The sequence below is a fragment of the Danio rerio genome, chromosome 16 (genome assembly GCF_052040795.2).
Source record: "Danio rerio strain M-AB ecotype USA chromosome 16, GRCz13ab, whole genome shotgun sequence".
In the NCBI taxonomy this organism is placed as follows: Eukaryota; Metazoa; Chordata; class Actinopteri; order Cypriniformes; family Danionidae; genus Danio; species Danio rerio.
Window position 1 is genome coordinate 49,433,346 of NC_141036.1, and position 26,583 is coordinate 49,459,928.

A 26,583-nucleotide genomic window follows, 5' to 3' on the forward strand; every position below is an offset into this window, starting at 1 on the left:
TTTATTTAATAAATAATGGGGAGAAATTACTTGTGCCTCAGAAGACAAATGCCGGATTGCATTGAACATGTAGTGGTGTTTGAAGTATGAGATGCAAGCAAAGACGCTCTTGACTATTCTGAGGTCATTAATAATTTAATAATACGAATACTGAAATGATTAAGGTGTTTTAGAATGACCATAACAACATTTCAGATGTTTTACAATGTGCTCAGCCTGCTGGTTTGTATATTCACACACATTTTATTATCACAGGATCTTTTATAACAAAATCACATGAAGTTTTTTTGTTGATGCACATACTGGAATTTCTTTGGCGTTTCCATCTTAGTTTATGCACATTTTGTTCTGATGGAATAAAAAGTTTATCCTACTCAGTTACAGTATGTGCATACACATTTTCAAAATGTGTGCGCATCTTGACATTTCCATCAACTGTTTTTTTCTGTGCATATCCAAAATGTGTGGATGGAAACATAGCTAGTGACACAATGCATAGCTAGTGACACAATGCAATACAATTTGATTATCTTTTAAATAATAATAATGATAATAATTTCTTACATTTATATAGCGCTTTTCTGGGCACTCAAAGTGCTTTACACATAAGGGGGAATTTTCTCATCCACCACCAGTGTGCAGCATCCACCTGGAGGACGCGACCGCAGCCATTTTTCGCCAGACTGCACATCAGCTGATAGGTGGAGAGGAGATCGAGTGATGAAGCCAATTATGATATGGGGAGGGTTAGGAGGCCATGATGGACAGAGGCCAGTGGGCAGAATAGCATGAAAGTTAACATTTTCAGGTCTCAAAAATGTTGTGTAAACGAACAGTTAAATGGATAAAAGACTTCAATTCTTATAGTTGAAAGTGTCATGTACATGTCCCCAGCCAGCGGCAAAATAATGTTCGATTGTACTTCAAAAAGAGGTGTCTTGAACAATATTCAATGAGAAAAAAACTAAAAAAATCTATTAAACTTCACCTGAGAGAGAAAAAAAAAACAATCAGTTGATCAAAGATCTGACAAAACAAATAAATTCTTACTAATCTGGATATTCAGCGTATATTGAACTGGCAAAGTGACAGCGAATAAAACAGCAGCTCTCTGTGTTTTGAAGAACAAGCCAGTAAGAGCCGGCCAGACATAATTGCTTTCTTGTACTTTTCTCCAAAGAGAGACTTCTCAATCCTTACAAATCTCTTCACTACCGTCTGCTTGCGGCGGACGCCTTTCCACCTTACTACAGATCTGCCTTTTAGTCTAAGAGCTTTTATTTTCCTGCTATTGATTGAATGCATCTCAAGGCAAATTCCCCATTTAAGGATAATTTCCATAGATGCTGATAAAAGGCACAATCAAAAAGCTGCAAGTTAATTCTTGTTTACTAAAAGAGCCACTGACTTTAAAGCTGTTTTGACCACCAAAATCACAACCCAATAGCCTGTTTACAGAAACGGATTTCCCAGAGTTGTTTGTAGAATCATACACACATTATGTGGCTGATGTGGAGTAGTTGGTAATTACTAAATTACATAATTAAAATAGTTTTTAAGTTAGTTTTCTAATTACTATTTCTGAAAGGTAACTTAGTTACTCAATTAATAATTTAATTACTTGACTTAATGCAAAAAATGCACAGAAATCTTAACACATAGACAATACAAATTAAACTCAAAATCAAACAGGACCTTGTAGTTTTGTTTTAAAAAATGGAAAAAGAATAGTGCATGGCAAAGATTAATTGCAATTAATTGCATACAAATTAAATGTTTGTTTTTACATAAGATATATGTGTGTTTTTGATATCATTATTTTCTATTATATATGCATAAATGCATAAAAACCATACAAAACCTTTTTGCATAGCTATTTCCATTTATTTATAATTTGTATCATATATTTTATATCTAAATATAAATACATTTTATAATTTAATTCTCCGATATGCATGCATGTGTTTATTGACTGTACATATTGTATATGTACAGTAATAAATATACACAGTACAGACATATATTATGTCAAAACAAACTTTTATTTTGGATGCGATTGAGATTAATCTTTGCTCAGCACAAAAAAAAATAAATAAATAAATAAAGTTTTGTGTTTTGCTACATACACACACACACACACACACACACACACACACACACACACACACACACACACACACACACACATATATATATATGTAGCAAAACACAAAACTTTTTAAGATTAAAGACACCATATTTCATACATATCATATATTGCCATAATTTTCTTAAGCATGTACAATTTTGAGACAAATAAAAATGTGTTAATAAGCAAAATATCTGATCAACAAAAATTCATTTTTAATTACTCTGCTACTTTGAATTTATATCCTAAAATGTCACAAAAAAATCTCAGTTTTTTTTCCTAAGCATGTGCAATGATCTTGATAAATGACAAATATTATTTAAAAGAAAAATATAATTATTTTACAAATTGTATATTACTCAGCATATCTGGATTGATTTATACAGACCTCTTTGATTCATGTCCAGTATTGAGGCAAGTAAATTATAAACAACTAAATGAAATGCCCTAAAACCTCAAAGTAATGCTTTACTTTACTTTTTCAGCAGGAAAGCAATTTAAGTACAGTAAATAGACTCTTTGTAACCAATTATTTTACTAAAACTGCTTTTCTGCTGAAAAAGTAATTGGTTACATAAAAACTAGTTACTGTACTGAGTAGTGAGAATATGTAAGATTCGTTGTAACCAATTACTTTTTCAGCAGGAACGTCAGAGCTAACTAGTTTTGTTGTAACTAAGTACTTTACTTTTTCAGCAGGAAAGTCATTTAAGTACAGTAACTAGTTTCTTTGTAACCAATTGCTTTACTTTTTCAGCAGAAACAAAACTGAAATACAGTAACTAGTTTCTTTGTATAGTTACTTTTTCATCAGAAAGGGCATTGGTAACTAGCTTTGTTGTAACCAAGTACTTTATTTTTTCAGCAGAAACGTAATTTAAGTACAGTTACTAGTTTCTTTGTAATCAATTACTTTGCTCAGCAGAAACATCATTTAAGTACAGTAACTAGTTTTGTTGTAACCAATTACTGTATTTCAATTATGTTTCTGCTGAAAAAAGTACAGTAACTAGTTTGTTTGTATCTAATTACTTTACTTAAATGATGTTTCTGCTGAAAAAGTAACTAGATACAAAGAAACTAGTTACTGTATTTAAATGATGTTTCTGCTGAAAAGTAAAGTAACTACTTTTTTTGTAACCAATTACTTTATTTAATTAGCAGAAACATAATTTAAGTACAGTAAATATTAGGGATGTAACGGTATCAGAATTTCACGGTACGGTAATACCTCGGTATGAATGTCACGGTACGGTATTTATTGAATCATTTACAGGAAAAAACAAAACTTATGAAAATACTCCAAAAAAGTGCCAAAAGTGTCAATGACATACAAATTAGCCATCTATCTGTAAGCTTTGAAACAGGAACTTCAATTTTAATAACAAAAAAATATTAAACCATGTAAAAAAAATAAAGTTTCAATTTAGTATTGTTGAAAACTCATCACATTCAACATTTAATCACTCACTCACTTAGATAGAGATGGGTTTAAATGAAAATTATCATATGAATATAATCTGGTAAAAGCTGGTATCTCTGGGCATTTACAATGTCCCCTGCAACAGAAAAAAAACCTCTCATTTGGGACTGAGGTTTCTGGGACAAGAGAGATATGACTTGGCCCAGGTTGACAGCAGTGGGTAACGTTGTGCATTGTCTTTCCCCCACTTGAGAGGACAAACCATGAGTAAGATAGAGATCTCATGTCTGCATCAATCTGAACAGTGTGCTGACAACACCGCTATTCAGTACGCGCGCGACAACACAGCTGATAAGAACTCGCGCGACAACACAGCTGATAAGAACTCGCGTGACAACACAGCTGATAAGAACTCGCGCGACAACACAGCTTATAAGAACTCGCGCGACAACACCACTATTCAGTACGCGCGCGGCAACAACACCCGCTTTAGAGTTTTCCAGCTCTTTTCATCCCCGCTTCTAGCAGCACACTCCATTTCCGCATTACTGGATCTGTAGCGACAACAGACCGCAAGGGATGATGGTCAAGCATGGGCTGATGGGAATTGTAGTTTTCGCTACCTCCCGTTCGCTTCATTCGCCTGAGCAAATTTTCTCAGAAGACCTATAGTTTTACCGAGTCATGCGACTTCGGTAATATCGAAAAAAATTAATATTGCGGTATGACGGTATTTACAATACCGTTACATCCCTAGTAACTAGTGTTATATTAACCAATTACTTTACTAAAACTACTTTTCTGCTGAAAAGGTAATTGGTTACAAAGAAACTAGTTACTTAAATTACTTTTCTACAGAAAAAGTACAGTAACTAGTTTTCTTGTTACCAATAACTTTACTTTTTTAGCTGAAACGTCATTGGTAACTAGTTTTGTTGTAACCAAGTACTTTATGTTTTCAGCAGAAAAGTAATTCAAGTACAGTAACTAGTTTCTTTGTAATTACCTTACTTTTTTTTTTTTTAAGCATAAAAGCATTAAGGAACAAGTTTATTTGTAACCGATGACTTTATCTTTTCTGCAGAAATATAAAGTACAGTAACAATTTTTGATGTAAGCAGTTACTTTATTTTTTCAGCAGAAACATCAATTAAATACAGTAACTAGTTTCTATGTAACCAATTACTTTACATTTTCTGCAGAATTATGACATACACTAACTAGATTCTTTGTAATCAATTATTTTTCAGAAGAAAAGCAATTTAAGTACAGTAAGTAGTTTCTTTGTAACCAATAATCCCAACACTGCTGTTGTGCAACGTCAAGCCCAAGCAATACTGTCATTTGTATACATACCGCGGTGTGTGCTGTAAGGGCTCCATTGAGGGTCCTTATTCAAGCTGATCTGAGGAGCGACACACGGCTGAGGTTAAGCTTAGGCAGAAGCAAGATCATGTGACTTGTCTTAAAGAGAGCAGGCCACCAGGTTAATGTGTTTAACGTATATATCCAAACGGCTGATGATGCAGGAAGAGCAATTGCCAGAGAAAGGCTTGAGCCGTACAAGAGGATTTAGAGCAGCAGTCTGCAGCAGAGCTAACCGACAGAAATAAGAGGATATGGACAATGTGAAAAGAGGGAATTGGGATGAACGAGTGAAAATGACCCGTATAAGGAGGACTAAGGATGATAAGTATGATGATAATGAGAATGAAATTGTTTTAAAATGACTTGGAAAGAATAGCAATGGAGTTCATATTACACACTCAAAAAAGACGTTTGCTGTTTGTTCGAACTACCTATTTAAAATGAGCTGAAACAGCTAAATTCTTGAGGTTTTTGAGAGACACTTAATTGTTTTATGTTCAAACCACTTAAATTTGTAAAAATCAATAAAATAAAACTTTCTTTATGTTGTACCAAAACAAATTGAATGGGTGGGACCCAGCATTTTTTACAGTGCAACTATAACAGCACAGAGAAATGACAATCATTTCAAGTCAACTACAGTCGATTTCCTGCTAAAGAAATCATACATTTTTGTTAAATTGATGTAAAAAAAAATTGGTAGAAAATTTTAAAATTCAGTCATCATTTACTCATTCTCCACTCACTATCAAAACCTGTGTGTTTCTTTATCTTGTTGAGAACACATGAAGGTTTATATATATATATATATATATATATATATATATATATATATATATATATATATATATATATATATATATATATAATAAATGTGGTCGTTATAAGCTGCAATTATGAACTGCTTACAAGCATTTATTAATGTAGAGTTATTGCTTAACAGATAATGAATTCACTATTTGCTAATGCTTAATAAATGGTTCATAGTGTGTAGTTATTATGAAGTGTTACCAGGACTGTTTAGGCTTTATAAATCCCTCAAAAATAACATGTTAAACCTCAAATTCTAACTTTTATGTTAAAATTGTAAGAAACCATGTAACAATTCTGAGAACATCGGAACTGCAAGATGTTAACTTGCTAGATAAATTAATAAATTAAGATTATATAACTTCAAAACTGTGAAACATAAACCTTAGATTAAAAAAAAAAAGTTTTTCTTCTGTGTCTGAGGGGGAAAAATCATTTTCATAAATATATTTATATATATATATATATATATATATATATATATATATATATATATATATATATATATATATATATATATATATATATATATATATATATAAATATATTTATGAAAATGATTTTTCCCCCTCAGACACAGAAGAAAAACTTTTTTTTTAATCTATATATATATATATATATATATATATATATATATATATATATATATATTCTTTCATTTTCTTGTCTGCTTAGTCCCTTATATATATATATATATATATATATATATATATATATATATATATATATATATATATATATATATATATGTGTGTGTATATATATATATATATATATATATATATATATATATATATATATATATATATATATATATATATATATATATATATATATATATATATATATATATATATATATATATGCTGGTTGTGGCATCCGCTGCGTAAAAACGTGCTGGATAAGTTGGCGGTTCATTCTGTTGTGGCGACCCCGGATTAATAAAGAGACTAAGCCGACAAGAAAATTAAAGAATGAATATATATATATATATATATATATATATATATATATATATATATATATATATATATATATATATATATATATATATATATTAAACAATTCTTTATTTCTTAAAATTCTTTCTACTTAAGTGCATTATGGATGAAGAGATTTAGCAAGTTGACATCATTTTAGCAACATTTTGCTGACGGTCTAAATAGTTTTAATATATTAACATTGAACTAATCAGCTTTCTGTGGATCGCTGTGGGAAACCTTCACACAAAAACCCCAATTGCTATGATTTCTTTTCAAATGACAGGATTTGGTGTCTGAAATGCAAATGCAGCTGCAGTCTGTAAAAGAACTGTCACGTATGGTTTCCCGCTATGTGATGCTCTACAAACAAATTGCTTGTGATAGAGTAAAACTCACAAAATGACAAAAATGCCACAGCACAAAACACACATTCTTGCTGTTGATGGCTCAATACCTGGGGCTAAAAGTGACCCAGATCCCAAAAAAACACACAAAACAAATCACTTCAGGACAAACACCATGAATAGCACAGAAAAATTGCAACACATCAGAGCTAGAGTGTTTAAAAAGCATATAAATGGAGCTTAAAAGGTAAAAAAAATATATATAATTAATTTGTTTTTCTTCGGTTTAGTATCTTATTTATCAGGGGTTGCCACGGTGGAATGAACCGCCAACTATTCCAGTATATGTTTTACGCAGCGGATGCACTTCCAGCCTTATCCATATCATCATTCTTGTACAGTAACATAAGATTTGTGCCTCTAACATCTTATCAAAACAAAAGTAAAGGTACACCAAAGTGTGCTGTATTCATGGAAAGCAGCCTATATGATGCTCAACAGATAGATCTGAATAATAAATGGGCTGTTGGGGCACATCTGTATTCCGTCCTGTTTGCAGTGGGTGGCGCGCGATGATATTTCTGGGCTGAGGTTGAAAAATAGACCTGCTCTGCAATGGCTTACCGACCGTGGTGCAGAATACAAATAATGCTGGCTTATATTTATGGCAGGATGCTGTCTGTGGTCTGGAGCCAAAAATAAACTGCACTGGGTTGAAGCACTAATAAGGAAAACCCACAGCACAATTCACACGGGACTCACAGCTGATAGTGTCAGGACAATGACTATGAACAATGTAGAAATACAGGACATACTGTACATTTGGAAATATCTTTTTTACCTAAAAAAAAAAAAAATCTTACTGGAAAAAGGCAATCCTATGCTATAATCCTTGGCCAAGTCAAATATTTAACTGAAAAATCCCCAATGCACAGTGTTACATATCTTACAGATAAACCACAAGAGTTTCAGATGTGAAATCACAAATGATGTAAAATCAGCGAAATGTATGGATCGGTATGTTGTTAGTATGTCCAATGGAGGATCAATGCCAGTTTTTACACTGAAAGTCTATGGCAGAGTTGCTAAGGTGCCGTAAGTGGTTGCTAGTGTATGGGTAGTAAGTTGAAAGGTCACCAGTGATTGTCAGATTGGTAGTCTGAGTTAAATGAGCCCAACATTAAGTTTGTATAACAGCCTGGCGGAAAGTTATGAGGTCGCAAAGTTTGGTTCAATGTTAAGTCAATGAGACTTTTCCAAATTTTACGGGGCAGTTTTTGGAAAACTGTAAGTCGGATCCGTTTTAAAAGATATAGCAACCCGAGTCAGAGCAGTTTGGAGGCTTGGTGTTAGTTTGGTTTATGTAGCTTTAAGGATTTAGGAGGAGATGCATATAGAAATTAGTCTCAGAAGAAGGAGTACTAAAGTAGTGCCAGCATAAAAATGCGCATATCATCATTCTGCGTTCACATCAGAAGCAAAAGAAGTGCAAAGTGCGAGTGATTTACATGCTAAGCAAATGCAAAGATGCAAACAGACATCTTGCGGTGCGATTTGCACGAATGAAGCGGCACGAGTTGAATGTTTTTCATGATTGACTCGCTTAACATGCGCATTGCGTGTTTTGGGCGAATCACTCGAGTTCGAAAAATCTGAACTTTAGCGATCATTCGCGCCGCATTAACCAGTCATGAGCTTTCTCTTTCATGGGAATGATTATGATGTAGCGCCTGTTGTTAGTGTCCCGAAGGAAAATCCTCCTGCCAACACCGTCAGCAGTTTATTAAACTGGGCTCTGCTCGGTCAAAAGCACTGCTGAAAGCCTTCATCATCCAGGTTAAGTTTCTGGAGGAGTTTATGAGCACACAGAGCTGGGTGCACCTCTAAAGTGGACTCAGGCATGGCTCCAAACGAATCTACGCTGTTTTTCAGCCTTTTTAAAGCACACAAACACCATTAACAATGAAGCTAGAGTCAACAGGCAGACAGATGCCCTACCAATCACGCAAAACCGCGTCTGTTGTGAAGTGAATTTGATGCGCAAATAAAGTGGGTAAATAGCACGATAAATCATGAATAGTGCAATTTATCCACGCTTGCCGCGTCTGGTGTGAAAACAGCATCAGAAAGTATGTAAGAAATACATTAGAAAAGCTGAAATAAGGATAAAAATAAAAAGTGGGCTGCTTTTTGTTTTCTCTATTCATGTCTTATTGTGACAAAGTGTCTGCAGTTGTCCTCCGGCAGGATCTCCAGCAGCCTCTTTCAAGTTCCCAGTACAAGTAGATTACATTTTCACAGGCGGTAAATTGAAATTTGGTCTTTTCTTGCCCTCACCATGAGGCTGATAGCTGTGTGTTGCTGTCAGAAGCGTCCCTCTCCTATCCTGAGTGCAGGTGAAGTATCGACTGCCGCTAAAGCTGACCGGCTCTTTTCATTAAAGACGACTGGGGACCAAACCACCAGCAGGAGGGTGAAAAACAGGCTTGAATAGAGGACAAAAACAAGAAAGCATGCAATGCAAAGATGAAGGATGAAAGGGGACAAATGCTCTAAAACCCAGATAAGAAAGCAATTGATTTGTTCACTATTGATTCCATTTTCATGACATTTTGAGCCCGTCAATGGCTCTTGTACACCTTCTGATTTCTGTTGGCAAAAATTGCACTAAATGCCTACAAATTCAAGATAAGGGAGCAAAATGCCAACAATGAACTAGATCTGTTACTACTGTCAAGATTTAAGAAAGATGTCTGTAGAGATTGCATCAGGTTTCTTTTTATTGATTTTTCTGTTGCCTTGAGCATTGTAACCAATTATGGAAATATATATTTTTTAATGCTTTTAATACACTAATCAGAGACTTTTAGATTAGTCAACACTGAAATTTCATATAAGTGTCAAATGGTTTTGAGTCTATCCTGAATATAACCCAAACACAAAAACATGTGCTCTGTTAATCCACATTTATAATCTTTACAATATTAAGAGCTCCAGTGATTGAAAACAATGTTTTTTTTTCTTATTACTTGCCTAACCTGCAATTAGTTGTACTGTTTTTAATGTATAATGTAACACAATAACATTTAAAACTTAAAAACACAATGGATTAGGTCTGTCACAATATCTATTTTTTTGTTTTACGATATATTGCACCAAAATATATTCGGATAAACGATATTATTGTAATTTTAAGACCACTTCATGCCACTTATTATATAAAGAAAAAAAAAAAAAAATATATATATATATATATATATATATATATATATATATATATATATAAATTGTAAAAAAATTGACAATTATGATTAGTTTTGTGATCCAGGATTACATTTAGAGCCTCAGATTGTAAGCTGACATGCTATATTCACGGCATGCAATATCAGCGACTAGCAGTCAAGAATAATATCACGTATATTATCCTCATGTAATGTTAATTGTTCTCAAATATTTATAGAGAGCAATAGCTTTTACGATATTTTTTAATTAATTAGCAATGTCGAGTTTAAAAATCCAGCCATTGCATTAAAAACAGAAACAATATTTTGTTCAATGCTATACTTTCCTTTTGCTCATACTGTATATACTGGCATTTAACTCTTTCCTTGTTATCAATATTATTAGCAACTAGCAGTCAAGGATAATAATCACACCTAGTTCCTTTATGTCATGATGAATGTTTCATATATGACAGAGAGAGAGAGAGAAAGAGAAAGAGAGAGAAAGAGAGAGCATGTGCGCTGTAGGTGCTAAATTATTTCTCACACATCAAAACCCATCTCGGCCACTGCAACTGACCCAGATGGAGGGTTTGGAGGTTTTTAGCCTTGGGGAGTGAAAAAAAAACATACTAGTATTAAAAAAACACTGATCTTTTTCCAAACAACAGCCTTCTAATATACAGCTCAGCAAGGATCTGGCTCAGAAATCGCTTCACGTGGCTGACATTAAAGACAGCTCATGCCCAGCGGCCATTCCTGACATCTATAGGAAACGTGTATACATCAATGCTGAAAGAAACTCCCATGATGCTCCAGTGAACGATCACGCAGGGCTTGCATAAAGACATCACACCTATGGATTTCCTCTCAGTTTTTTTAGCCTGTGAAGATGATCATGTGATGCTGTTACACCGTTCCTGACTGCAACGCGGAGGAGAGAAAAGTCATGGCTCTTCATTAGCAGAAATCACTGAACTGTCAACAGCTAATTAATAGTTGGAGGAGGCCACGGGTTCATATGCAGGTAGAGCCTGGGTTTGGAAAACAGAGCTTGTTTTTGTTTTTTTTTAAGTAATGATGCGACTCATGAGGCTAATGAAGCACCTGTTGTGCCTCAGAAATTCCCAAATGTCAGAGATATTACTATAATCAATAGAGGTGTGAACCTATACTGGTCTCACGGTTCGGTTCGGTTACGATTATCATGCCTTCGAATCGGTTCAATTCGATATTTCGGTGCATCACGGTGCATTGACGATGCTTTCCATATACAGTGTTATATTTTAGAGGGGAGGCTATAACAAGCTGTCTGTATAAACACACAGAGACACAGCACCACACTGTCTCTCATTCAAACACAAACATTGACAGCACCAAAGAAACAAACATACACACGCACACACACACACACGCACACGCACGCACACACACACTTAAGCCCTCGCAACAGGGAGAGCTCGCGAAGAGCGGAGCAGAAAAACGAAAAAAAACCGAAAAAAATAAGCACTTTTCCGACGGTCCCTTACTGAGAGCTCCTCTCAGCGCGAGCTATCCCGGCTAAACACATATTGCGAGGGCTTAAACGGAGCAGTGCTCGTAGTGTGGAGCGAAATAAAAGAAAGACAGCTGTGAAACATAACCAGCTTTGTCTTTTTGTAGGAAACACACTTTAGATCTTTTTAGGGTAAGAGGTTTTTTGAGTTATTGCCGTCTGTAACTGAATGAGTGTCAAGAATATCGAAAACAAAACCAACTTAACAGCGCTCATTTCTGGCGCCCTCCTGGATATACAGCGCCCTTAGCATTTGCCTATGGTGCCTATGCCACGGACCGGCCCTGAGTTGGCTGAGTGTTGTAAATACTCGCGCTCACCTCCCTCGCGACAGAGAGCATAGGAGATAAATGACGTCAGTACATAATAACCGGTTATGAATATTACTGAACCGATACCGAATTGTCCGCGTCTGCATCGCGGTGCACCAAAGAAACAATTAATTTTGACACCCCTAATAATCAAAGAGAGATTTTAGCCATAAATAAAAATTTTTATTGGAATCGATGATTCTTTCAAAGAGCTTAGAATGACCAAGAGGCGACACTCAATAGAACGTTCCATTGCAACAGCAGCGCCCAGCAACAGCCCCGGATTTCGCCCATTTGGAGTGAAAGCGGTCGGCTGTCCATTGGATCTTATTGCTGTCGTGATGGCGAGCAGCTGCTTTGTTTTTTATTTATTTGTTTTAAAAGTGCATTAAAGCTGAGATACAACCTGAAAGACGACAATACAACATTTACTATCACAATCAACAGCACTTTTAATAGTTTATTTTACAGACTTATTATATGCTGTTGTTCTATTGGAGTTTTTATTCCAAAATGGCCGCCGCGCCATCTAGTGGCCGTTTGTCAAATTGCACTAGAGGGTCGCCTCTTGGTGATTTTATGCTTTTTTATTGTATGAAGAAGTGAGACTATTGTATCTTTCATTCAATTCTTTACAGCTTGTTCAAACTACACTACTTGACAAGTCTTGTATCCAAGTTTTAGCAACAACAAATAATAACTTGACTTCTAGTTGATCATTTGATATCAGAAGTGGCTTATATGAAAGGCAAAGGCCTCTAGATTACACTTACTTTACCAAAATAAAATATGATCATGCCTTGATTTTAAATGATTAAATTACGACAGTAAGTTCTGACTTTGCTTAGACAAAAGTCTTGTCACTGTACAGAAATAATATACAGTATAGAATATAAAGTCATGCTGCAGTGGAAAAAGAGTTAATATTGTGTCTGACTCCCATGAGCTTGGAGGACTGCATCCATTTATCTCTGCAATGGCTCAAAAAAGTTATCAGGGTCATCTGGAATGGCAAAGAAAATGTTCATGCAGGACTCCCAGAGGTCATCAAGACTTTTTGGATTCATTTTCAATGCCTCCTCCATCAGACATGCTCAATAATGTTTATATCTGGTGAGTGGGTTAGCCGATCCTGAAGCACTTTCACCTACTTTACTTTCAGGAATTTTGATGTGGAGGCTGAAGTATGAGAAGGAGCATTATCCTGCTGAAGAATTTGCCCTTCCCTGTAATTTGTAATGTAGTGGGCAGCACAAATGTCTTGATACCGCAGGCAGTTGATGTTGCCATCCACTCTGCAGATCTCTCGCACGGCCCCATACTGAATTTTACCCCAAACCATGATTTTTCCTTCACCAAACTTGACTGATTTCTGTGAGAGTCTTGGGTGCATGAGCGTTCTAGTATGTCTTCTGCAGTATTTCAGATGATTCCTCGGAAAAAGCTACCTTCTGCCACTTTTCCAAATGATCAACAGGAAGTCAAGTTATTATTTGTTGCTCTTACAACTGGGATCGATGACAAGATTTTTGTTCAGGTAATGAACCTATTCAAAATGAGTGCAAACAACACAATTCTTGAGATTTTTAAGGGACAACGCAACATTTTATGTGGACTGAACATAAAACAATTAAGTCAACTTAATCAAATTGTGTTTGGACAACATGAATGAACTGTGCGAAACCCTGCATTTTTAACAGTGTATCATTTCTAGTTTTAAACCGTTTTATTCAATAAAAAGAAATGCATCTCTTTATAGCCATATTGAAAGCCAGAGGAGATAACAACAGCACATTTTAATATTACATGTTTTTATTACAGCTTAGACAAAGTACTTTTTACTTGGATTTTTGTTTTAAGCTGAACCAAAGTAAGTCAGTTAATTAATGGTCTATAAAACAATATTTTACCTTTGAGTGAATGTAATTAGTTTCCGGGTTTTTATTTATATTTTATTTTTCTTCAGATTCAATCAAGTCAAAACTATAATTTGAGGGAACTTAATAAATGTAGCTGTAGCAAGTTACAGTAATTATATTAGGTTGGTCCAAAGCAAAATGATACTTTAATCTAACGAAAATAAATAAATAAATATTCCATTCCAGAATAAAAAATAACAATGTTTTTATTTTGTGTGAATGTGTTATTTTTTCTTAACAACAATAAATGTTTTTGATTTAGATTCAATAAATTTAGAAACAAAGTTAAATTATACTTAACTAATAAGCTGTAACAGATAACAGTATTTTTTTCTTCAGTGTGTTACTGTCTGAATAACATTTACAGTATATTCCATATACAGTATATTCCATTTACAGTCTTTTTTACTGGAAAACTGTTGAAAATGATCATTCATTCATATTCCTTTGGATTACTGTCCATTCACAAGAGGCATCAGCGTCAACACAGGCATTGCCGAACTGAATTGTGGATCCGTTGGTGCCGCTTCAGTGGCATTGCTTGCTGCATAAGCTGAGAATTTCTCAACTTTAAGTGCCAGTGGAAGCGTCAGCCAATCAGATTGCTTTATGCAAATACCCCAGCTCAGACAGTATTCAATTGCGGACTAATTTCATTGGCTGATGCTGCTATGACAATCGCCTAACTTTAGACATGTCAAGCATTGACGCTGAAGCCGCATGTGAATCGGGCGTTAGTGCCTTATTTATCAAAAAAATGACCCGCTAACTATTCTAAATAACCCGCTAACTATTTCAGCATATGCTTTACACAGTAGATACCCTTTCAGCCGCAACCAATTACTGGGAAACACACACACACACATATGCGCTATGACCAACTTTTTGTTTTATGCAATTCACCTATAGTGCATGTCTTTGGACTGTGGGGGAAACCTGAGCACCCAGGGGACACCCATTCTCATTCATCCATTTTCCTTCGGCTTAGTCGCTTATTTATCAGGGATGTTTTACACAGTGCCCCTCCAGCTACAACCCAGCACTGGGAAACACCTGTACACTATCACATTCACACACGCACTCATATACTACGGCCTATTAAGTTTATTCAATTTACCTATTTAGCGCATGTCTTTGGACTGTGAGGGAAACCGGAGTACCCAGAGGCAACCCCATGTCATCATGGGGAGAACATGAAAACTCCACACAGAAACGCCAACTGGCCCAGCCGCAACTCGAACCAGCGACCTTCTTGTTGTGAAGCGACAGTGCTAACCACTGAGCCACTGTGTTGCCCCAGTTGAAAATGTTCCTTGTGGCAATAAAGAAACATGGTTATTTAAAAAAAAGTTTACTGAAAGGTTCGTAAAGAAACCCATGATGGTTCTTCTGTGGCATCAAGGGGAAAAAAAAAAACTTTGGAAGCTTTATTATTAAGAATGCACGCTAAGTACAAAAAAAAAAGCATTATAAATGTATAAGCAACAGGAGGGCGCTATTATTCTGACAATTACAATTCTGAATGTCTTTCTTGCCTACTTGCTGAAAGTAGCACTAATGGCTCTGCATTCCTTTTTGACATCGCCTATAGAAATTTGTTCATAACAGGCATCTGAAATAAATATATATATCACAAAACGCATTAAAGTTTTAATATTATTGTTTTGCCAATGCTAAAGATTCCTAATTTCTCTGAAATAGGAATAAGATGCCAAATTTGTTTATATACAGTGATACTATCGTTCAGTATGATTTCTAACGAAGAATCAGAATTTATCCAAATGACAAATTACCCTAAAACTACTATTTTGAAATCACTTGTTTGTTGAAAAAAATGGGAAAAAATATGTAAGACAATTAATCAGCTTTAAAAAAAAAAACATTTTATTTTATTTTTTTATATTATTTTCACAAAATGTGTACAGTACACTGCAAAAAAGATTAGTTAACTTAAAGTAAGTGAGTAACCTGTTGCTTTTAAAATGATTAGCTGACTTTACTTAAAATAAACTAGTAAATCTGTTGCTTTAACATTATTAGCTGACTTTCCTTAAAATAAGTGAGTAAACTGTTGCTTTTACATTATTAGCTGACTTTGCTTAAAATAAGTGAGTAAACTGTTGCTTTTACATTATTAGCTGACTTTGCTTAAAATAAGTGAGTAAACTGTTGCTTTTACATTATTAGCTGACTTTGCTTAAAATAAGAGAGTAAACTGTTGCTTTTACATTATTAGCTGACTTTGCTTAAAATAAGTGAGTAAACTGTTGCTTTTACATTATTAGCTGACTTTGCTTAAAATAAGTGAGTAAACTGTTGCTTTTACATTATTAGCTGACTTTGCTTAAAATAAGTGAGTAAACTGTTGCTTTTACATTATTAGCTGACTTTGCTTAAAATAAGTGAGTAAACTGTTGCTTTTACATTATTAGCTGACTTTGCTTAAAATAAGTGAGTAAACTGTTGCTTTTACATTATTAGCTGACTTTGCTTAAAATAAGTGAGTAAACTGTTGCTTTTACATTATTAGCTGACTTTGCTTAAAATAAGTGAGTAAACTGTTGCTTTTACATTATTAGCTGACTTTGCTTAAAATAAGTGAGTAAACTGTTGCTTTTACATTATTAGCTGACTTTCCTTAAAATAAGTGAGTAAACTGTTGCTTTTACATTATTAGCTGACTTTGCTTAAAATAAGTGAGTAAACTGTTGCTTTTACATTATTAGCTGACTTTGCTTAAAATAAGTGAGTAAACTGTTGCTTTTACATTATTAGCTGACTTTGCTTAAAATAAGTGAGTAAACTGTTGCTTTTACATTATTAGCTGACTTTGCTTAAAATAAGTGAGTAAACTGTTGCTTTTACATTATTAGCTGACTTTGCTTAAAATAAGTGAGTAAACTGTTGCTTTTACATTATTAGCTGACTTTGCTTAAAATAAGTGAGTAAACTGTTGCTTTTACATTATTAGCTGACTTTGCTTAAAATAAGTAACCTGTTGTTTTTAACATTATTAGTTCACTTTCCTTAAAAAAGTGAGTAACTTGCTGCTTTAACATTATTAGTTGACTTAAAATAAGTGAGTAAACCTGTTGCTTTTAAAATTAGTTGACTTTTCTTAAAGTGAGTAACCTGTTGCTTTTAAAGCGATTAGTTGACATTACTTAAAGTGAGTAACCTGTTGCTTTTAACAAGATTAGTTGACTTTACTTTAAAAAGTGAGTAAATTCATTGCCTTAGAATCTTTAAGTAAATGAACTATATGCATAACTATAAATATCAAGTTAAATCAACATAACAGCAAGTTCCAATGGGTTTACTCACTTTTGTTTAAGTCAACGAGTTTTTACTCACTTTTCAATTAAAGTAAATAATAAACGGATATCAGTTGTATAAGGTAATCTTGAAGTGGACACAAAAACGGGAAAAACAAGACAAGTTTTTATAGAAAAAGTTTTGTTAAGGAAAGATTATATCATGCGTGACACCAACAAAACACTGCAATTGTTGCAACCACTGCTTCAAAAGGTCAGATGCAGAATCGCAAGGGTTACTTAGGAAGTGCATCCAGTGGGAGCAATGTTTAATGCAACCAACCAACAATAGAGTGTCTTGACAACTTCATGAGTGAGTCAGTGTGAACGGCCCTTAACGCATTCATCCTTTGGGCTGTTCTTGGCCGATTCCAGAGGATGCGTGCTCTACAGCGCTGAGTGACCTTTCATGATAATTACAGCTGCTCCACTGTCCTCAGGCTCCTCAACCTAAAAGTAGACGTTATCTATTATGTAACCCAGCGATGGCGAAAGTGCCCGTTTGATTTAAAACATCAGACGTGTCCTCTGACAAGAACGAGCAGCTTTCTGTTGGCTGTGAGATTTCCTCAAACATGAGGCATTCACACGGACAACGGCCAGATCACACACTGGTCAGCTGCCAGATGGCTGCATTGCTGCTCGTAGTAAGCTGAATGTCCGCTGATCTCATCACAGACTGAATGGATTTCTGACATAGCCATGAATCAAATTCCTAATTTAAAGCGATTTAGCCAGCCAAAATACTCAAAGGACCAGCAGAGCATATACGGTCTATTAGGATATATTAATTTACAGTAAAACTATATCGTTTTGAACATGAGATGTATTATAGTGTACATATTATAGTATTTCAGCATTTTGTTAAGGCATGCCACAGTGTACTTTAGAAAATTACATTTGTTGTTTTTTTTTCAAACAACTTATTTAAAATGAGCTAAAACAGCACATTCTTGAGTCTTTTGGGGGACAACTTAATTGTTTTAAGTTTAGTCCACTTGAATTTGTAAAAACTAGAAAGTTAACATAATTCATTCAAGTTGTCATGTTGCGCAAAGCACAGGGCACAAACGCATTTAGGGCGTGTCAGAATCCACTTTTGCTACTATAAAGGAAGGAAAAATCCACTTTGCGCTGTGGCGCATGGTCTAAAAAGGGTTGGGCTTATTTTTTTAAATGACTTATAGGTGTGTTTTGAGAATAAAACAATCAGAGTCTCATCTCCCATTCCCTTTAAGAGTCAGTTGCATCATGCCATGGTGCATTTGCTATTTACATGACGACTTTGTAAGTGGAAAAACTGAGTGTATCACTAGCAATAAAACAAGCAGCGCAAGAAGAGGACACATCTGATGTTTTAAATCAAACAGGCAAGAATGATAAGGCATCTCATAATCCACTTTTACTTTCGCTCTTGTGGACAGGGAAACCTTGTACGCACAGACATCCATTAGCCTATAAATTATTAATTTTGTTTGATAAGCGCAAAGATTTGTTTCAAAACTATTTCTTAATTTAGTTCTAATTTCCAGCAAACGAATAAATGAACAATAATAACCAAGTGTGGTCAAAAAACTACCTAAATACACATGCAGTGGCCCATATGGTTTGAAACCTGACAGGTGGGCAAATCTAAGCTTGTTTAAATATAAATATGGATATAATGAATAATACTGCTAGTAATAATAACATTATACAAAAGCAAACTGTCACGATTAAACTGAAAAAGCCCATAGATGAAGAAGGCATGAAAGTATGGTTTTTAAATTTATGTAGGCTAGAAAATAATGTTTTGTAATATTTTAATCCTTTATATTTATATCCTATATATATCCTATATATATATATCTTTAATATTTTAATTATTTTTCATATGTAAAGATATTTGCATATTGCTCTACATCTTCTGTGTATTAGGCTTGTGTAAGCGAGGCGCACAACTAACGCGCTCTGCACTGGACAATAGACCGCTTTGTTCTGGTCTATTGAAAAATCTATTGTAGTTTCTCAAAATAGCAACGCGCCAGCAGTCCACCTCAGAACAATTTTTTCTTTTTTCGACCAGAACGCCTATGGGCGCACATGAGCGCAAATGTATTTGCTATTTAAACAGCGTGGCGCAAAACGTCAAAATGACTCTTGCGCCACGCTGAAACACAACAATTGCGTTGCGCCTTGCGCCACATTGCGCCGGGTGTATGATAGGGCCCTTTGATTGTGTGGAACCCAGCATTTTTTACAGTGTAGTATGTTCACTGTAATACAATTATTGCTGTTCAAAATGTTTTAAGCTGAACCAAATGAACTTGTTTAATCTCAATCTTATTCATCTCAACTTACACCAATCAAACTGACTAAAAATATTAAGTTAAAATTTTCATAGCTTAAACAAATAGTTGAAAACTGATTAAGGTTTTAAAATAAGTTAAAGCAATATATAAACAGGGCTTGACAGTAACACCCGCCAATGCAGAACTGTTGCAAACAATTTATTTGTGTTGAATTTAAACAAACAAATTAAATTTAATAATGTTCAACTTAATTTGTTTGTTTAAATTCAACACAAATAAATTGTTTACAACCACTTAACGTAAAAAATTGAGTTAATCCAAGGTATCATTTTTGAATATTTTTTTTTGTGTGCTTTCACTTTAACTATTCTTTGAACAGATATTAATTGGCCTAATTTTAACTATGTGCACGTAATCATCCTTGTCCATTGTTAATTTAGTTTTAAATGAAAATTAAAATTGAATTCAAAATTGTATATATACAGCTACATTTAGCTTGTTTTGACACCTCATCTAAAATGTGTGGCTAAGAAATAATTATTTTTTTATATTTGGTGTGGTCAGAGATAAATTTGGTAAATTCTTTATATTGAGCCGTGAAAAGTTATGTGAAGTAAAAACTATTGCATGCAACAGCAATGCGACACTATGAAACCACAACCCATTTGCTTAAGCTCATTGAGCAAAGTCACAACAAAGTTTGTTGTTCCTTTTTTAAATATTTCCCAAAAGATGTTTAACAAAGCATGGACATTTTCACAGTATGTCTTATAATATTTTTTCTTCCGGAGAAAGTCTTATTTGTTTAATTTCAGCTAGAATAAAAGCAGTTATTATTAAAAAAAAAATTAGGGTCAAAATTATTAGCCCCTTTAAGCTAATTTTTTTCGATAGATGAACAAACCATCGTTATACAACAACTTGCCTAATTACCCTTACCTTCCTAGTTAATCGAATTAGTTAAGCCTTTAAATGTCACTTTAAGCTGTATAGAAGTGTCTTAAAAATATCTACACTGTCATCATGGCAAAGATAAAATAAATCAGTTATTAGAAACGAGTTATTAAAATTGTTATGTTTAGAAATGTGTTGAAAACATTCTCACTGTTAAACAGAAATTGGGTGTAAAAATAAACAGGGGGGCTAATAATTTTGACTTCAACTGTATGATTTTTAGAATATTCCCCCAAAAAGCTGGTCGTCCATGAAAGGTAAATGAACAAGAGCACAGGAGGATGTGGAGAATCTCTATGGCCACACCAGGACAAGGATCCTCGTCACACAGCAAATGAGGATAAAGCAGTTCCTTGAAGACATTATAAAAATAAAATGGCCTATTCATATCTCTTAATGATAAACCTTATTGAAAATCTAGGCAAAAATCCTGGCTAGCAATATTATGGAAAAAAAAAAGAATATCCGCTATTGTCACCAAAGTGCATTGTATTCTAAATCACCCGCTATACCCTTATTCTCTATTCCCTACATTACTCCACTAATAATACTCACCTAACAAAGCGAATGAACAGAAGTGAATGAATTAGAGACAACTAGAAGTGATGACGCTTTGTTTGTGCTTTGCAAGTTGATTAATCTGACGGATTAGATTTAAAACCTTTTGGTCAGATTTAATAGTTATTTAACACTTAGCAAGTTGTTGATTAATAATAAAAACAAAGTATTTTTTAATTCTGCCATGTACATTACTTTTAAATAATGTTTCATTTTGAAACTTATACTGACACAGAAATTAATTCGGCACCAAGTACATTATGCATGTTTTCTAGCTATTGAGTGTACATGAGTTGTATACTAGTTATTGCTGCATTGTGTGCACTTCAGAGGGTCCACTATGGTTTTAGACGCTACTAATAGTTGCTGCTCCCTCAAATAGTGCATTATTTATTATTTTCAGTTCTATCCTGTGGGCGGAGCAACAAGTGTATTTAGAAAGACCTATTTGAAAACGATACATATTTCTGCAGATCCCCTCGGTTCCCAAATGTCACGCAACAACTCGAAAAACCTCTGAATAAACATTGTTGCATAATCGTGACCATCCACCAAGGGGCACAGCAGTTTGCTCGGCCATATAGACTAAAAATATATGCCGCAGCTAGCAGGGGAAGTCTCTGCAAGGCCCTATGATGAGCTCTGTCACATCAGCATGGCCCAGCAGCGCCTGTGGTGGTCTCATGTCACTTCCCATTCGCCACAGCAGCCACTGAGAGCTCCAGCGAAGCAGTGGGACGTCAGGACAGCTCCGCCATCTATTGCCTGTTCTGGGTTCAGTGATTCCTCAGGCCGCCCCGAGGCCCGCACGCCTTGCTGAGCTGAAGGTGAAACGCAACAGGATTTATCAAGCTTCGGCGGATCCACGGACATCTACCTTGAGCAGCAAAGACTGCGGAATAATCGATGTAATCACAGAAATCTGGGCGAATCATTCTTCTTATGTCTAATGGCTTTCTCCAACAGTCTTCACTTATATAACGCTTATGCAAGCCGTGTTTACAATTATAGAGACAGCAGCGTGTTTGGATGCTACAGTCTGCATATTGAAGAAAATAAAAAAATATACACTTTTAATTGATGTTTAATAAAGCAAAGATATTTTCACAGGATTTTACATAATATTTTTTTTTCTGGTGTCTTTCTGTACATACATACATACATATATATATATATATATATATATATATATATATATATATATATATATATATATATATATATATATATATATATATATACACATACATATATATATATAGATATATATATATATAGATATATATATATATATATATATATATATATATATATATATATATATATATATATATATATATACATACACACATATATATACACATATATATATATATATATATATATATATATATATATATATATATATATATATATATATTTATTTATATTTATATATATGTACACACATTATACACACACACACACACACACACACACACACACACACACACACACACAGAGTTGAATTATTAGCCCCCCTGAATTATTAGCCCCACTGTTTATTTTTAACATATAATTTTATAATTATTATTATTTATTATTATGTATATATATATATATATATATATATATATATATATATATATATATATATATATATATATATATATATATATATATATATATATATATATAGCCCCATATTTATTTTTCCCCAATTTCTGTTTAACGAAGAGAAGATTTTTTTTAACATATTTTTAAATATAATAGTTTTAACAACTCAATTCTAAAAATTCATAAGGGATTTATAAAGCATAAATAATTCTCACTTTTTTATTAACATATTAGTTGACTATTAGTATATGCCTGAATAATAAGACAGATAAATGTTGATTTCAATAGTTTATTAATCAGTTACTAACTCATTTTGAATTATCCTAAAAACCCTCAACTACTCTCAAATACAACTGGTTTGTAAACAATACAATACTTAATTTAGTAATGAAATATAAATCATTAACTAAGTATGAAAATACAATTATTAAACACATTATACAGGTGCTTATAAGTCAAGAATAGAGCATTTGTAGCTGCAGTTATAAACTGCTTACTAACGTTTATTAATGTAGAGTTAATGCTTAACAAATAATGAATTCACTAGATGCTAACGCTTAGTAAATTATTCATAATGTGTAATTATAAAGTGTTACCCAGAAATTGTAGTGCAGTTTATTACAAGGTTTTTGTACCGTAATATACAACATCAACCCAGACAATACATCCCTTTAAACTATAAAAATGTTCATTAAAATCACTTTTTTAAACTTTTCAAGGTACAATTTGCTGGAAGAAAGATCAAGGTTGCATAATGCAATTGAAAAGCATAAATACACTGGGAAAAACGTTAAAAAGTTAAACATGAAATCACAAAATATGGAAAGCTGCTAAATTTTCATATATATTTTACAGCGTAGTTAACCAGCGTAGTTAACGATGCTAATCTTAATGTTGCCAGATTGGTTTTAATATTCAACTGATGCTTGTGGGGACAGAATGCTGCCTTCTCATTTATTGTACTCAAATCCTGGCATCTCATTGGACAGCTAAAATTTTAAATTGGCTGCCAAGGAGCCCCGCGTCCTTACATTAACACTTCATATGAGGCCATTTAATGTCCAATTTTGTTTGCTACTTGAATCAGCAGTTGCTTTCAAGGTCGCTTTATTCTGTCATTATTTACTCACCCTCACGTTGTTCCTTTACTGTTGTTACATTCTGATGGAGTGCTTTTTTCCAAGGGTGCAATAGTATCTGGATGCAACCTTTATGATGCAGCTGAGATTGCATCACTCAGTGATGCAATGTCAGACACAATGCTCTCAATGGAGTGAGTGACATCACACTGACGGGTAGGGTTAGGGGCGGGGTTAGGTAAGCACATTAAAAATCATTGGATGCAGCTCAGATTGCACTGCACCAGGTCTGCATCTAGACCCCTCTCCAAGGGTGAGTAAATGATGACAAACCCTTTATTTTGAGTGAACAATTTCCTGAGATGATCAGAAAGACTGGTCATTTTTTTGGGTATATTCAGCCACAGTTGCTAAGCAGAATCCATGTCTTATGTGTATTTTCGTCAGACATGTCAGACTTGTTTATAATGCGTCTCTCCACAGCTTGCATCAGCAGTTTTTTCTCCCTCCACATATACTTCCAGTATCAAATCTGTCAGATTTTACACCAGATGCTCGATTAGAAGTTTAATAAATGACCCAGAGGTCTGAACTCCTCCTGCATTTCTCTGCCGCGCAAACATGTGCTGACGAGGGAAAAATGCAGTGATGGAAGATGATGAAGTTCTGTCCATGTTGACTCAGATCTGATCCTCCATTGTGCATTTACTGTATGTGTTAATGTGTTTTGTGGTTCACTGATGCTGTTTTTGTTTTTTGTTTATTTATTTATTTATTTAGTTATTTTTAACTAAAACAGGGGTCTCCAATCTCCTTCCTGGAGGTCCTGTGCCCTGCAGGGTTTAGCTCCAACTTGCCTCAACACACCTGCCTGTATGTTTCAAGTATCCCTAGTAAGAACTTGATTAGCTTGTTCAGGTGTGTTTGATTAGGGTTGGAGCTAAAATCTGCAGGACACCAGCCCTCCAGGAACAAGTTTGGTAATCCCATGCTGTCTATTGTGTCCACAGTCATATTGGAGTGATGTAAACACAACAAGTCTCTTTTTTTTGGAGATGCGCATGAAAAAACGGTTGATGGAGACACCAAGATGCGCATAACTTTTGAAAATGGGTATAAAACACATAACTGAGTAGGATAAACTTTATTCGATAAGAAAAGATTTGCATGAACTACGATGGAAACACTTTTACCGAACAAATTCCAGTATGTGTTTTAAAAAAGGTTTGTTACAAGAGATCATGTGATGATGAAAATGTTTGTGAATGGACAAACCAGGAAGCTGAGCACACTGTAAACCATCTCAAATGTTGTTTTGGTCAGTCTAAAACGCCTGGACCATTTTAGTATCAGTGTTATTATATTATTAAGGACATGCAGAGTGTCTGGAGCATGTCAATAGCATCTGTTCCCCGCATCCCATGGCTTCAAATGCCCCCACATGTTCACTGTGTGTCAGCATCGTCCTCTGAGGTGAAAGTTATTAGTTAAATAAAGAAATGATTGACGCAGCTTCTCCTACCGCAGTAAAATTCATTAAAATTTAAAATTCATTAAAAAGCATTGACTGTTGATATTTGGGGACAGTTAATCAGGAAGTGACTATTTTGTTCTCTTTGATTCGTTGGATGGAAACACTGGTTTGTTCGCACGTCTTTTATGCGATATTCCAGTTTTGCACAAATTTAATTAGCATTTTTGGATGGAAACATTGCCTACATTTCAGTCACACAAAGAATAAAGTCATGTACAAGAATTAATGAATAAATTAGCTTGCATTCACTGACCTTTGACAGGGACATGTACTGTAACTAGATTAATAGGATTATTACTCATTCTAAAAACTTTGATTATTTCGTTCTTAGTACTGCTTACATTCTCAATTTGATATCAACCACCAACAATTAATCAATAATAAAAGCGGACACACAAGTGCACTTTTACATCTATTAAAAAACAAACTTTAGAAATTGTATCTTAAACTGATCAACGTGTGTAAAAGTGTGAACCTTAAATTAAACATTTCCACTGAACTTGGTTAAGGATATATGCATTCTTGTTTTGTCAAATTTGTTGTAGAAACTATGCAGTAGCCTATTTTGTATATTTTAACGCAATTACATCTGAAAAGTCAACAAAGGTCATACATTACATAGCTTTTTTTATTATACTTAAATACTTTAAATGTAAACTTGCGCATTAACTTGAGCAGCTATGTTTTCCCACACCAACTGTCTCTGTTTCATTGATGCAGTGGTGTTGCTTTGTTTTAATATATATGGTCATATTTTCTGCATGAGCACATCAAGTTCAGCTGGAGAAAGAAATGCTGATCTCTTTTTTAGATGTTTCCAAGGTCACTCATAATATCTGCGCTCCATTGATAATGCCTTTTTATAGTTGCGGTGTGCGCAGTTGGTCTACTCAAAGTTGATTGACCTAACGCAGATCAGCGGTTCTGAAACCGAGTTTTTAATCTCTCTGTAAATCAACTCAGAGACAAGCTTAAACTCTGAGTTGGTTGAATCTCCATACTGAAACAAACTCAGTGGTTAGCACTGTCGCCTCACAGCAAGAAGGTCACTGGTTCGAGTCCTGGTTAGACCAGTTGGCGTTTCTGTGTGGAGTTTGCATGTTCTCCCCGTGTTCACGTGGGTTTCATCCAGGAGCTCCGGTTTCCCCCACAGTCGAAAGACATGTGCTATAGGTGAATTGAATAAAGTAAACCA

General features: G+C 34.3%; 1 protein-coding gene across 6 annotated transcripts in view; it reads right to left on the reverse strand.

Moving 5' to 3' along the window:
• Window positions 1-26,583, reverse strand: part of oxr1a (oxidation resistance 1a) — a 310,698-nt gene that overhangs the window by 227,381 nt on the left and 56,734 nt on the right. For 2 of the 6 annotated variants that reach the window (XM_087286152.1, XM_087286153.1), the window contains exon 1: window positions 4,908-5,049. In XM_087286152.1, coding sequence (XP_087142278.1) covers window positions 4,908-4,933 — 26 coding nt within the window. In that variant the 5' untranslated portion in view covers window positions 4,934-5,049. 6 annotated transcript variants of the gene reach the window in all.